The sequence below is a fragment of the Atta cephalotes genome, assembly GCF_000143395.1.
Source record: "Atta cephalotes unplaced genomic scaffold scaffold00002, whole genome shotgun sequence".
In the NCBI taxonomy this organism is placed as follows: domain Eukaryota; kingdom Metazoa; phylum Arthropoda; class Insecta; order Hymenoptera; family Formicidae; genus Atta; species Atta cephalotes.
Genome location: NW_012130066.1, coordinates 7,200,068 through 7,215,645, shown reverse-complemented (window position 1 = coordinate 7,215,645; position 15,578 = coordinate 7,200,068). Strand labels below are relative to the sequence as shown.

General features: G+C 31.8%; 4 protein-coding genes across 4 annotated transcripts in view; 1 reads left to right on the top strand and 3 right to left on the bottom strand.

Moving 5' to 3' along the window:
• Positions 1-2,638: 2,638 nt before the first annotated feature.
• On the bottom strand, positions 2,639-3,352 carry LOC105623446 (larval cuticle protein A2B-like; the record flags this gene model as incomplete). The annotated part of the gene is made up of 2 exons (XM_012204842.1): positions 2,639-2,948; positions 3,258-3,352. Coding segments are annotated over 2 exons (405 nt in total), but the record flags the coding sequence as incomplete, so codon positions are not given.
• A 3,217-nt stretch (positions 3,353-6,569) lies between these two features.
• Positions 6,570-7,804, bottom strand: LOC105621299. Its single transcript, XM_012202768.1, has 4 exons — positions 7,727-7,804; positions 7,183-7,331; positions 6,886-7,084; positions 6,570-6,611 (listed from the first exon to the last, which is right to left on the bottom strand). The coding sequence occupies exons 1-4, from the start codon at positions 7,802-7,804 to the stop codon at positions 6,570-6,572; spliced, it is 468 nt and encodes a 155-aa protein (XP_012058158.1).
• A 1,983-nt stretch (positions 7,805-9,787) lies between these two features.
• On the top strand, positions 9,788-12,700 carry LOC105621288 (poly(A) RNA polymerase, mitochondrial). Its single transcript, XM_012202757.1, has 7 exons — positions 9,788-9,947; positions 10,465-10,625; positions 10,722-10,952; positions 11,023-11,229; positions 11,310-11,524; positions 11,857-12,077; positions 12,150-12,700. Exons 1-7 carry the CDS (start codon positions 9,788-9,790, stop codon positions 12,698-12,700), a joined length of 1,746 nt encoding a protein of 581 aa, XP_012058147.1.
• A 2,044-nt stretch (positions 12,701-14,744) lies between these two features.
• LOC105621276 (RING finger protein 207-like) overlaps positions 14,745-15,578 on the bottom strand; it is a 4,153-nt gene continuing 3,319 nt past the window's right edge. The window contains exon 7 of the mRNA XM_012202748.1: positions 14,745-15,325. Coding sequence (XP_012058138.1) covers positions 14,745-15,325 — 581 coding nt within the window. The remainder of the gene's footprint in view (positions 15,326-15,578) is intronic.

The window sequence follows — 15,578 nt, the reverse complement described above, 5'->3', positions numbered from 1 at the left end:
GTATTAAATAAACAAAAGACTTCTTGCCTATTTTTGTTTAATTCACTATCCTCGTTTTAACATAAGAACACTAAAAACTAAAATATCTATAATAAAATATCATAGAATTAAATATAAGTATGTAAAAAATTAATAAAAAATATAAATGTTCGAAGATAAATATCTTCCTAAATATCTTATGTTTAATTTATATTCTGTCTTTGCATTCTATTTTAGAAGCCTATTTTAATACTTAAAAAAATATAATTATATGTGTATATAGGAAATAGATTATTCATTGATTTTGATGAAATTAGGATCATTCAATGCATTTTTGCACGAAATAAATGAATTTAACAGAATTCCTTATCTCAATAGTCAACTTTAATCAATTTCAATTCGCCGGATTGAGCGACACTTATTTTTCTGTCAGATTCGTTCATTTCGTGCAAAAATACGAACCCTAATTCCATCAAAATTGATGAGTGAGCCCATCTCTTCCATAATTACAAAAAAAAAGTAACGAAAAGTAAGAATTTTTACTTTTAAATTGCTTTTTAGAATCTGTAATAAGTTATTGGGTTGTCCGAAAAGTTCGTGCCTATATAACTACCTATATAATTTAATAAATGTATACTAAAATTTAAATTTTCTGCGTTTAAATTTTCCTTCAACATCGGCACGAACTTTCCGGATAACCCAATACTTTTTTACTGCAAATAATGGTAACGCGTTACTTTTAAGTAACTTTTAAGTAATTTCCCAATCCTGAGTAAATATTATTCAATAACATTTTCATTCAATATGATGACTTTTTTTTAAAATATAACTCTTCTATGATAATTTTTCTGAAAGGAAGAAGTGTTTTTAAAATTACCAGCTCCAATGTTTGGAAAAGGATGAACAAACATGTTGCCTAATATATACACTAAACCTGATATGAGCGAGCAATTGATAACCGAAATACGCGTAATCGTACCCAATGCACGTATTCATACGTGTTGTGTGCCAATATGTCAAATACAGACATTCTATCAAGGCTGTTCGACGAAAGCAACAGAAGACAGCCACACATGCAATCGATTGAATTTTATTATACATTCAGTAGGAGTAATGCTAACACGAGTTGTGCTAACACGAATCATATACTATTGTGTATTAATTGCCATTCGCGTTAGTTGTTGTTAGTCTATAATTCTCACTTATATTTCATAGCAATAGTTGTATGTGCTGTCTACATACGATCTTATCTTGAAAGTGTCGAATATAAATCTCAATTAAAAATGGACAAACGTGAAGATTTTTTTAAACATTTTTGTAAATCTAATATTTTCTTAAAGATTAAAACTGTACATATTTGTAATATTTATACTTGAAGTTGCTTCAAGCAATCAATTTCGTATCAACAAAAACGTATTTCATTTTTAATAAAATAATCTGAAGCAATAATTTAATTTTATTAAAAAAATTATGTGCAAAAGGTCACTTTCGTCATTTTTATTTCTTTTACTTTTTTTATTGTTATATATAATCGAGATTACTTCTATTTTATTTTTTATTTGAATGTGAATTCAAATGTATATTCGGATATAATTTAATAGCCACCATCAAGACAAACTTGGCAATCTATATAAAATTATTCATCAACTAATACGTTATTAATTTTTGAGAGAAAGCAATGACCTTTTTTGAAAAAGAAAATTTTTTAAAAATCTTATGATTACAAAGGATATCAAAAGTTATATGAATCTTATTTCACTATTTTACTTGAAAGATTTTTTTATTTATATCTCATTTTGCTATTATATAATTAATTAAATTTGCAATAATACGTATTTCTTAGGGATTCCTATGTAATATGTAAAATATAAATATCACAGTATAATATATATTCCATATAAACTTGTCACTTGTAAGTTTTGCGATATATGTATGTACATATAATATGATAATCTGTAAACTTTCAGTTATATTCACAAAAGAGAGTTTATGACTCGATTTGCGAAATTTACATGCCATTATATAATTTAACAGCTTTATTCGCATAACATTAATTCGTTCATTGTAACTTGTTTTGTATAAACTCACGAAAAATTTATGAAAATACAAATTTATGAAATACGCTTCGCGATAACGTTCCAAAGATGCAATTAAAATAAAAAGGTCGACACGTAATCTACTAATAGCAAAGTCATTATGTCAAGATAAAATTAATTCACAGTTTTGTAAAAAAAATCTTTAATAAAAATCTATACATTAACAATTAACGATTTATGTAGCAACATCACATACATTATATATAGTGTGACTAGTTTTCTGTGACTGTGGACGAAAAAAAGGTTTTACTAAAATATCTAAAAATTTAGCTAGATATAGATATTTGAAAATAATTATGTAGAATGACAAAACTTTTTTGCAGCATTGTTCATCATGCTTGAAATTGTTACTTATTTAGATTGTGCAATCCGGAAAAGTTGATGTTACTTGTCATTATTTTAACGTCATTTTGATATTCAAGACATCATTTTGACATAAAAAAACAATAAATATGGTAATGTCTGCTTGTTGGGAATCATTTTTAAATTTTTATCTAGCTAAATTTGTACTTTAGTAAAATTGTTCTTTCTGTGGACTGTTGTGTCATTCATTATCATATCCTTCAGGGCTGATAAACAAGTGGAGGCGGGGCGACCTCGACGACGGGTTTCACCACTGCCAGGGGTTCTCGACGGACCACAGCGTTGAATCCGTTCACAGGATCAGCTGTATACTCGACGATTCGTCTGGTACCATCAGCCTCGATGAAACTGTAACTGCCGCTAACGATGTCACCATTTCTGCTTTCGTGCTGACTCTTCGCATCACCAGTCAATGTATCTTGGACATTATAGGCGTAACTGTATTGAGGATGAGGATCGTAATTTGTGGTATCAACTGCAGCAACTGGAAAAACCGGTTGTGCGGCCAAGGTAGCTGGAATGGCTGGTACAGCTGGACCAGTTGGAACAGCTGAAACAGCTGGAATGGCCGGGAAAGCTGACGATGGTATGACCGCGCCTCTGCATATCGCAAGCACTGATACAGCCAAGATTGTTAACTGTAATGTAATATCAAGTATTTATATAATGGTCTCAAATATTAACGGAATATATCTCTATAAATACAAACTCAACAAACACAAAATTACATGTAACATACCTGTAGTTGTAATTTCCCACTCAACAATATATACTGTAATGTAATAATACTGTAACACACATGTGTATATTATTAATTATATTGTTGAGTGAGAAATTGCAAGTATGTTACATGTAACTTTGTGTTTGCTGGAAAGTTGCACAAAAGTTGCAGCAACATCGCATGTTACAGCAATATATTATATATATATACACATACATATATATATATTTTGCAGCGATATTGCTGCAAATTTTGTGCTGTATGAGTAAAGTATAATAGAAGACTGCCCGAGAAATATTCCAAATTTATAATCGATTTTGATGTGTAAAATTTGTGTGCAATCCTTTAGCATACCTTGACGGCCATTTTCTGATTAATATGATTTTGTGTATCGGTAAACGTGTCGCAAACAAGACTGATGTTCGAACAAACGGTGACAAACGTATTTATAGCAGCATCGGGGTGGTCAGCGGCTCATCATATTCCTCATTGCATCGCAAGCAGTTCTTCGAAGTAGCGTAGTACGTGATGCGATGACAGAAGTTTCGCTCTCGATTTATGATTCGCCGATATACATACCGTGTGTATCGGACGAGGAAGAAAGAAAGTTTTGAACGCCGAATTGGCCGGTTTATTAAATTCCTCACGGCATCGCTTAATCGCGCTCACCATTCACGGAATGTCTCGGGAGTCGCGCGTTCCGATGCAGTCCATGGAATGTTAATTTTATTGCATAAACGCTACGAGCAAGTGAATACATTACGGTCGTCGTTTTTCTTTTTTTTTTTCGTAAACGAAATTATTTAAACGTTTTAAATTACCTTTTTTTCTGTAAAAGTTATAGCATTTATAACGCGACGCATGCGAGGCGTTAAGAGTGGTGCAAAAACCAGTTTCGAACATAATTGTATGGATTTTGACGAGGGTGTACGTATAATATATATAATTTCAGCCACAATTCCATATCGCAATTTCAGCGGGAGATTTTCGAAAGCAGATTTAAAGATAAAAAAAACAACGTGTGTGATTTAACGCCGAGCGTTTTTCGAGATCGGGAAGATTACGTGGCTGCGAGGCGTGAGGAAACGAGATGAACGTGACCAATAATTCTCCTATGCAACAGCATACACTGGCAGTGCTTTCACCCTTGCGTAATTCTGGCGATTTTGGTACTGGCTATAAGTATAACGCTTCCGCCACGTCGCGAGGTGACGGACCGAGAATATCAATAAATGTGAGGATGATTCATTTTCAGAAGAGTCCTGTATTTTGTCTTCGGATGAGGACATACGTCGCATTCGTTAATTTTTGTGACACGAGGATTAATCTTTCATAACTGGCGTTATGAAAAAAATATTACATATGGAAGCTCTTTAATTCATAATTAGTAATAATGTATATTATGAGTCCAATGGACTCATCAGTTAAGAATTAAAGAACTATTCCATGATAGCGTGAAATCGTAATAGCAAGAGCATGGAATCTTGCATAACACATAATGCATAAAAAAATGAATCAATCAAAAGTCTTTCGTTTCCTTTCTTTCATGAAATAAAAGATTCTAATTCTTTATTTATTTATTATTAATTTATTAATATTATTAGTCTCTTTCTATTTTGTCTTTGAAATAATTATCTGAATAATAATTCGAAAAGGAGCATTTATGTATGTATTTAAAAATCCCAGGGAGTTCCCAAGACTCCACCTTTGCGTTATAAAAAATGCGATATACACCGATCGCCGCCGAGGAGATTACGGATTCGTTAGACACGCGTGAATCATCTTCGTCTCGTCTCTTCTTCCTTCATAAACATGAGTCATTCAGTATATATATATATATATATATATATTAAGGAAGACGAGTGTTGATCATGACCGTGAAACGACTCAAACCACTCTCACTTACGCAACGTGTTATCGCTTCTTCGTCTCGTCTTTCTCTATCTCGAAAAAGATTCCGTTACGGATTTATATAATTAATTGTATGTGTTATACTACATATATACTACATAATTGGATTACGTCAAACATATGATACAATTTAAAATGTTCGGAAATTACATCCTTTTATAAATATTTAGAGAAGAAAAGAAATTAACGATATATTAGAATTTTTTATAAGATTATATATGTATGTGTTCTTTCAATGGAAGCTTTAAAAGAGGCTATTTTTTTGAGGCTAAAGATTTTAATATTATGTCAGCATTACTGTTATACACATATAATAAACACACATTCGCATTGATACTTTTATTCAACATTAAAACAATTAAGATCATTTATTCATACTTGAACGGGTAATTTAAATCTTATCGATCAATGCATATAAAAAGATGATGTGTACACTGCGTAGATCCTGCGCAGCACAAACTTCAATCGGTGCAATAAGTTATTCTTTGTAGCTAAATTCTTTTTCCTTCTCTTCAATCTTTAATTAAATATTTATTTCATTTAAAGCGTAGAAAATACAAAGTAATGCAGCTACAAAGAACAGACCTAATATGTGCATGTACATGTTCTAAATTTACGCTAACGATACTTCCACTTTATAAGCAGTGCATACAATATGAATAAACGAATGATATTACGTATTACAAATAATCGTTTTAAGTAACTTTATCGTTATTGAATACTGTTCACATCTCCATATGTCGCAAAACAATAAAGTTATCTGACGCACGCCTCTGTCGATTCATTTAACATCAAATACTGCGTTAATTCAATGTCTAACAAACAAAATTGTCATGTATGACGATTGTTCGATTACATTAAAAATAAACTGATATAGCAATGTGCAGATATATATATATTAAACGTAATATCAGTTTTTTCTGTATATATCGCCAGCTGCCAAATCTAACAGTCATACCTAATTAAATTTCCGTTTTCTTTACGCAAATTGTATAATAAATTTATACAAAATATAAATCAGACCTACTTATAAAATCATCACATAGAATCTATCATTTTTAAATTATTCGAATATTAAAATAATCGAGAAACATAAAAATTATTAGTCATATTAATGTTTGTCAATCTGTTTAAATCATGATTTAAGGCTGATTGTTCCATCTTTTTATCTGTTAAGTAAATCTGTAATCCACGCATGTGATTGGGTAATCTTGCTACTTATCCAATAGGTAAAATTTACCAAAAAGTGGAACAATTGGGTCTCAAAGTATTATAAATGGTTTGTATTCACACGAGTATTTTAAGGACAAGATTAGCAAGCAATCTTATTCTTAAAAATATTCGTGTGAATATACATTCGTGTGAATATCCTTCATATACCGATTAAATTACAAGTTCAATCATATGATATAAAAATTATTGCATTAGCATGTTACTATTTAAAATTGAATTTCTATAGTAACAGATTTAAAAAGAAGTAGAGCATATATTTTTCTTGTTCATGGCCATGTTATCTTCTGACGTTTTTTCGGTAGAGATTCCTGAAAGGTTCAAATACATCTGCTATTATTCACTTACAAATTAAGATTATTGTAAAACTTATATAATATTACATCTTAATAGAAACAAATAGTCTTTGTAAATATTTCATTTTATAAACTTACATGTTATATTATGATAAAAAAATCTTATCTCAGAATCTTATTTGTAGAAAACTCAAACTTTATCTAGAGGTAAGTAGACTGTTAGTCTTACCTCTCTTACCTTATCTAATTATTTGACTTATCTGAACTATAAAAGATTAAGATATGATACCTCGCTCTGTTCTCCATAATTGCGTTTATAAATTCCATTACACCCAATTTCTTTTGGCGTTGAACATAATCGAATCTTCTTGCTCACTGATTTCTGATCGTTAAGAAGAGGTTTTGTATCTATCTGAGGTTGAGATGTTTGAAATATCCTCTTATTTCCTTTGTTCAAGTCTGCAGCTAAACTGTGCCTATCATTATCACTAAAAGAAAGACAAATTTAACACAGTAAAATATTCTTTATTATCTTTATTTAAGATATTCTTTACCTAAATAATATATTCTTTATATAAAAACTTACCTTATAACTGTAATGGAATTCTCTGATATCATATCTATATTCTTTGCATTTCCATGTTGCCGCTGAGGTAAAGGCATTGCAACTCGTTTGTACATTTCCAGCAACTCACTTTTACATAGTTTTTCAAACTTAAAGATCTCAATGCAACTCTATAATGAAAAAAGATATGAAGATGTAATTGAGATATCATAAAATATGTCTGAAATTTAAATGTCATGCTTTTATTATAAATTATTTCTATAACAAATATTATCATTAATTCATAACAAACATATATTATTGCTTTTTCCATTTTATAAATAATAATTTAGAATATGTTATTCTGGTTTATAAATTTATATAAAAATATAATTCATAAAATCTATCTTTGACATTTAACCTAAATTTGTGTCATGTTAACATTTGTTGAAGTCTGAAATAATTCAGACAACGACTCTCACATACATTAAATTATCTTCCAATAAAATCGGATAAGAAAACAGAGAAGAATAATAGATAAGTCGAGAGAAGTTTGTAAACATGCCTAACCTATGCGACAACTTACGTTCTTCAGAATCTCGCGGAGCTGATGCTCTGACAGCGATTCCGGATGCGTGAGCTCGTATGAGTCCAGTTTCCACATCGTCTGCGCTTCCTTAGGTCAGAAGAAGAAATCATAGATGGTCATCTCACGACGGTCATTTCATACAAGCGGCGCAATTCAATCTTTATCGCCCATCGTTATCACTTCCCACTATCGGACGTATTGTACGTCGCGCCGCGAGTCGTATGGGACAACAGACAGTTGTAAATTCCCGATTAATCATCCATGTTAATCATCAAACTACAATTATAATTGCTACACAGTAATGATTCAAGATGTATGTTGCACACCTGGAGAGAATATAAAAAAAAGAAAAACAAAATATAATATATTTAAACATATAAATGCGGTCTCTTTTTCAGCGTTAAAATTACAAAGATTGATCCAAAGTAAAGTAGAAAAAAAATGGAAACTTCATCTGAGATGTTTAATTAATAATTATATAAAAATTATTCCAAAATATAAAATTTCAGGAATTGTGATTTTCAATATTTTAAAATTAAAACCATTTCTATGTTAATTGTATTTTTTAAAAATATTTTATTGATTTTTTGAGAATTCAATGTTGCTCGAAAATCCAGAAGAAAAAATTTTTGAAATCGCATTTAGTGCCACTTCTTATATTATTAGTTAATTATGTTACTCTGATCTTACTTTATTGATTTTTTGAATTAATATTTTTATCGGTCCTTTATAGACCTTGATAATTATAAGTAATGCTATAAGGTATAAATCTTGATAATTGTGTAATATTATGATAATTGTATAAGTATATAAACTTTGATAATTATATAACAATAGATGAATTTATACAGACAATCGACAAAATCACTAAATGTAAAGACTGGTAAATTTACCAGTCATAAATAATTATCGACTTTATAATATTATTATATCAATAAAATTTCAATTCATAAAAGTCGATTAAATATCAAAATAACATATCAAACAAAAGACGATTTATTATAATTCATTGAATTCTCCACCGAGCGAAAATTGATTGAAATGAATTGAAATGGAATTTTCAGAAATATTGATTCACGAATGTTAAAATGAATGCTTTTTAATCCTGAATGCATTTTTATTCATTTATAGGAATTGCATGGAACATATCTCTATGCTTTTCAATCTAAAAATAATATTAGCTTTTTCTGTGCTCAACACACACATTGTGAACACTGTTCAATTCAAAATTTTGAATAAGAAATGCAGTTTTTTAATCCAATTGCATCCAATTGAATCTAATTGAATCCAATTGAATCCAATTAAATCGAAAAAAAAGTATTCGCTATTTAAAATACGCATTCGGATAGAAAAAAATTTGAATCCATTTTAATTCATTCTCATTTGCTGGGCATTCAAAAGGTAGAAATAAAGAATAAATGCAGTATTAAAAAATTGATAAAAAATTTTGAAAAAATTCTTAGAGTTCTGTGAGAAGAAAATTAATGATTTTTTTGTCTCTTGCAGTTTTTCTGTAAAGTTGATAGTAAAAAATAAACGTTGAGAAGTCGGGCCGCTACTATGATCCAGCGAATTAATGCACTGCAGTGTAAGATATGCAGTGCGTTTATTTTTTTATTTTTGTATTCTCTGAATAGATGTACTCTGTGCAATAAATTGAAATGAAACAAACGTATATTTGTTTTGCTTCGACTTATCACACCATAGACCTGTTTTTTTGGCTGAACTTTTGTACCAGTTCATCTTTCTTCCTTTTCTCTCTAGAAAGAAAAAAGAAAAAGAAAGATGAACTGGTGCAAAGTTCAGCCAAAAAGAACAGACCTCTGATCTGTTTTCTATTGTACTAGCACTCTCTTTCTTCAACAAATATAATAAATATCAAACCTATCTCACTTCAAGTTCCAAAAGTGTACACTAGTTCAGCCACAGAAAAGATCTCTCATGTGCACCAGTTCAGAGAGTGCAGTGCAGGAAACTCTCGATAACCTGTAATTCTATTCGCACATGTGCGTAGTGCACACTTCACTTGTGTACACGGAACTATGTGCACATTTAAAAATGGCGCTTTTTGGCCGTGTTAATTCGAATACCATTTCATTGTTAAATCACTGTTATTGCAAGAAGTTCATAATGGTCACAAGTAGATTAAAGTCGCACAATCGCATCTCAATATCAACGAATATAAGAAACGTCAAAGAATATAAGAACAATAAACAAGGTAAGTTACATGATAAGTTCAGCGTATAACCTATAAACTTACAAATTGATGTCATAAAGCAATAATAATATCAGAACGAAATATTAATATAAAAATGAGAGATTACAGATACTCAAACGAACTTTTATATCACAAGATTATTATAAAAATAGGCAAAGTGATAAAAACTATACTTCAGATCAAAAAGTTTTGGGCTACATAACCTGAAAAAATAAATCAAAAGCATTAAAGTTCATTACCCGGTGACGAGAAGCAAAAAAAATAATATAACAAGATTTTTTTTTAATTGTACTTGTTTAATTCATTTTATATATTTTTTTTCATATTGAAGAGAAAAAGAAAAAACTGCAAGAAATTCAGTTAAAATGAACAGATCCTTTTCAAAACAATTTACTAGCGTCAATATAATTATTGAGAATGCAGCATGAATTAATATTCTCTAATCATACTGATCTTTCTCATATATCACAGTTATTCTCTGTTTTCCAAGATCTATATCTGACAATTACAATTATAGAAAGCACACACGAGATTGAAATCATCAAAAGAAGAAATCAGGCATCTCGAAGCTTATTGATACAAGTACATTCGTCGAAATCATACAATGATCTCCATAATTATTGTTTGAAATTTGGAGACATCTCGAGTATGCATCATTATCATGTAAATAATCAACAAGTATGTCAGCTATTGTTTATCCAAAATTAAATGCAACATTAATACATTAATATTAAATAATGTATTAGAAAAGTATCATATTGTGATTAATTTCAGAATTATATTTTGGTTGAGTTTAAAGACATAGTGTCGATAAAAGAAATTATGTCATCTGCTTCTTTTATAAAAGAAGACATTATATCTGTAAAATCCTCAGTATTATGGTTTCGTAAAGGACAAATTATTACACCACAGAAAAATAATCAGAGAAAATCTTTATTTGTGGAAAATGGTTGTGCATTGCCTAACGAAAAGGAGAAAGCAAAGCAATTATATAATGCTAAATCGGTAAGCTCATTTATGTTACAGTTAGGATTATTCGAAATATTTAGCCTTATAAAACTTATAACCTTTGCAGATATCAGTGCAGATAATAATTCTTTATGAGATGATGAAATTAACCGATTTAGAAGTAAGACTGAGGTTTCATACTGCTCACCATTTAGAGCAATACTTTTCTAGACTATTTGATAATATAAAGATTTTGCCATTTGGTTCCTCTATAAATGGTTTTGGAAGGAAAAGGTGTGATCTTGATTTAGTTCTTATTCCCAACACTGGAGAAGTAAATATATAAATAATGTTCAAATTAATTAAATGTTCACGTACTTAATCCTACTTATTAATGAATTGTAACATTTGTAGTGTAATGTCACGAGTAGATTGGTATTTCACTCAAAGTTAATGAATAATAATGGTAGGCATGAAACGAAAGAATTTTTGGGAATACTCGCAAACAGCATGCAGTATTTCATCCCTGGTATTCTTAATGTCAGAAGGATTCTGGAAGCTCGAGTACCAATAATTAAATTCTGTTATAACTACACACAAACTGAATGTGATTTAAGTGCAACAAATATGTAAGTCAAGACATATTTTATTTGATTTGTAAGATTGTAGGATTTGTTTTTTTTTTTTGTAATGAACTCTCAACTATAGCAATAGTCATTTGGACTCAAAACGTCAAATTTTATACAATCTGCAGTCATTAGTACTATGAGATTCTGAATTATAGGGAAAAAAATTTTGAACCTTCCTTTATCAATCATCGAAGATTATTTATGTTTTATTTACGTTTTAAGATTTATTTACGTTTTGTAATTGAAATAGGATATTAAAACTAAATGTAATTTTTACAACTGTAGTTAAAGAGTTAAAAAGACAAAAATGTCAATACTGATCTCTTCTATAGGACTGCTATATATATGACCGAATTACTAAATTTCTATGGAGAAATGGATTGGCGAATAAGACCGCTTGTTATAACAATACGAGCATGGGCGAAGAGTCAGGAATTAACATTCGACGTACCAGGACAATGGATAACAAATTTTCCTCTTACGTTGTTAGTACTGTTCTTCTTACAGCAAAAGAAGATATTGCCGTCCTTAAAAATATTAAAGTCATATTCGAGTAAGTCACATATATCATAAAGAAAAGAGTTACATAACGTCTGATTAGTAAATTGTATTTTCTTTTATATAGCTCACAATGACGTTCGTTGCGCAGAGAATGGCATCGATTGCACCTTCTTGCGGGATGTTAACAAATTGCCACTGAATTACAAATATAATATAAATCAGGATAGTCTGGAGAAACTTCTATACGATTTCTTTGAGTATTATTCGACATTCGATTTTCAAACATATGGAATATGCATCCGCGAGGGTATACAGATTCGAAAACCATCACGCTCGGCACTCCATATTACCAATCCTTTAGAAACGACATTGAACGTTTCCAAAAATGTAAATTTCTATGAATTGAATCGTATAATTTCGAAGACGCACGATGCGATTTACGCGCTAGAAACCACTGACAAATTCGAAAGTAACAGCTGGGGTATCATGTCATTATTGAAAATAAATAATGATAACGGAGATCTGAAGAAATCGAATACTACAAAAGGACAAATGAAAAATATCGAAGAATACTTGAAAAATTCCTACGAAAATTCCTACGAAATTTCTGACAAGTTCGAAGTTAATGAAACTAATATCGATGAAACAAAAACAAAAAAGAAAGAAACAATATGATGTCTAAATGAGTAGCGACAAAATATGTACTTTATGTTTGCAGAAATGCTGTATCATATGTTTCTGCATGAGATTTTCCTTTTTGTATCAATAATTTGATATTATTGAAATTATCTATAGTGGTGATGCCAGAAATATAGAAACGTTTTACCTGAGAAGAAGAAAGAAACGACGGAGAGAGAATTTTTATTGTGGCCGATTGTGTGTACTGTACTATAATATGTGAAAATAGAAGAGAAGTGTACATAAAGTCGACAATTACGTATAAATGAATTACATATATTAGTCTTAAATAAATATGTGTAAAATATCACAATCAATTATCAGATTAATTAATTGCCGTTGTATTAATTCCGGAAAAAAATGCAAACATCGGAGGCCAAAATGTTCTCTCGTATTTCATCCGTTGAAGTTCCCAGCTTTATAGCCTGCCTGTAAAATTCAACAAGTGGAATACCGAATATGCATGTTTTTTTAATACATGTACGTATACAACTGTGAATACTTGTAAAAACTGAAGTGAGCGACAAAGTTCATGCATCGCTTTTAATACACCAAGATACGATATATAAATCAAGGGTATATTTATTAACTTGTATATATTTTACTATACCAGAAATTCGACAATTTCTCATACATGCTTACGTGTGTACACTCGCTATAATTAGAACGTTCATTGTAACCCTGCTGAAGATTACAAATCTTTGCTCGTAGTTAAATTCGAAACAATGATTAACGATCGCATTGACTTTCACAAGGAAGAGCCGATTCCTCGTAATACCGATTTTTATCCTTGCGCCTCTCGTTTGGAATAATATTATCGTTACATTATAGTCAATAATTGTGACGAGTATAATCGTGACGAACCCATGCGTCGTAGGGCGATCGCTGGGTTTTTATTGATGGCGATTACGAGTAAACGCTCGAATTAGGCTATTCTTCGCGAATCGAATATCGTCGATTAAATTCGTAATGACATAATATATCGCGACTGGCAGTGTTGTTTACTAGCTAAATATTACCGTTTTACTTGATCGATCAAATCGCGCGACGTATTTTACTGGACTATGCATCCGACCCGTTGACGTTAAAAGAAAAATTGCGTGTACGGACATGGTGAGAATAGATTCGCGTGTTTTAATTAGAGGAAAAACGAGGATATGCGAAGAGGACTCTTGTAATAACTAAATATAATAACGAAATAATGTGCGCGATCAGAACGAAATATACATTCGTCTGTATACAGTTATTTGTAACGTCAACTGTGGTTCTTTTGCAATTATTGTACATTGCACACGCGCGTTTTTGTCCGAAAAAACATTTTATTTTCTTTAATCAAGGCTCTATGTGTATCAACCGCCCTAGGCGGATCTTGTCAACAATACGAGTAGCAGATATTCTCTTTCTTTCTTCCATCTCTAACATAGTTAGCAATTATAGTGGAATTAATACCGATCTTCGGCGCTTTATCGAATGCAATTAAATCGCTATATAAAAGGTACTTCGCGAGAATTGCACGTCATCGTATGCGGTATACAACTTTGACGAAGGACAATATAAACATCGAAAAATTGGATTAATACAAACACCACGCGTTTGATCGGGATCTCAAAAGAATCTCGAAAAGTAATATAAAGATAAAAGCGCACTTGACGGACGTGCCTCTTGATAACGAAGATTTCTGATTTTCCATATCGCGCAGAATATAGACCTTTTTCATTACCATTATCATATTTATATATCCATTATTATTATTATTATTATACTAATAGAATGTCCAAAATCTTCGAAAAACCGATAATATGTCGGCTCTCACAACAATACGCTTTCTTTACTAATAAATAACATTTATACTTAAGCCACTTGGGGCACGGTATTTAGTCTTTTGATCAATCTTTTTCATCTCTTTTCTTTTTTCTATCTATACGTAATAGGCTCGCGGATATCTATTCGATACCCTTCGGACAATATTTCCTTACGTAATTTTTGCGCGCGAGGAGGGGTTGCGAAGGGACCAAGAACGATCTGAACGACAAGAAGCGCCTCAATTCGTTTTACTCTTACGATGATGACGATGATGATGTAAATGATGGTGTCGCAGCTGAGATCGCGTCTCCTGTACTGCCGCCACCAAGGTGCGCACCGCTTCCTCGTGGCCCTCAAAGCTGTCTGCTTTCTTCAGCTGACCGAGGGACGAAGCCCCCGAACCTTCGCTACCGGCGCCACGCTTGCTCTTGGGTCGCGGGAAGGTCTCCCAGGAACGCTGTTTCTGCATGAGAGACGACGACGTCCGTGATCCGATCAAAACGACCAGGGCTTTCCGGGGGTCCTGTGCGATGGATTGTTGACCTACCGTCCCATCGACGATGCTCGACCGCCTACTGTTTCCGGAACCAGTTGTGCTGAGACTGTCGCAGCTGGCACGCCGTCGCCTCCTCGCATCCTTCCCGTCGCCGTAGAACAGCTCCTCGGAGTCGCTGGCCGGGTAGATTTTGGGGACCTTGCTGCTTGGCATCGCCCGTATCTGATCGTCGGTCGGGACTGCATGCACTTGCGCCTGCACGCGCTTCTTCGCTTCGCCCATGCTTGAGGCCTCCGAGATTCGTTGATACTCGCCCTCGTCGCCTGCTGGAAGCACGGGACTCTTTTAGAAGACGGTCTCATCTTCTTCGAACGCAGCGGGTGTAACAAAAGTTCGCTGCGGGACGACGACGACGAAACACTTAACTTCGTGATGGTAAATGTGCGATAGATGTGTACATGTGGGTCAACATATATATCGATATATCTTTTGTTAAATATACAGATAATATTTACATATATTATATATATATATATATATATATATATATATATATATATTATTATATAGCGTGTG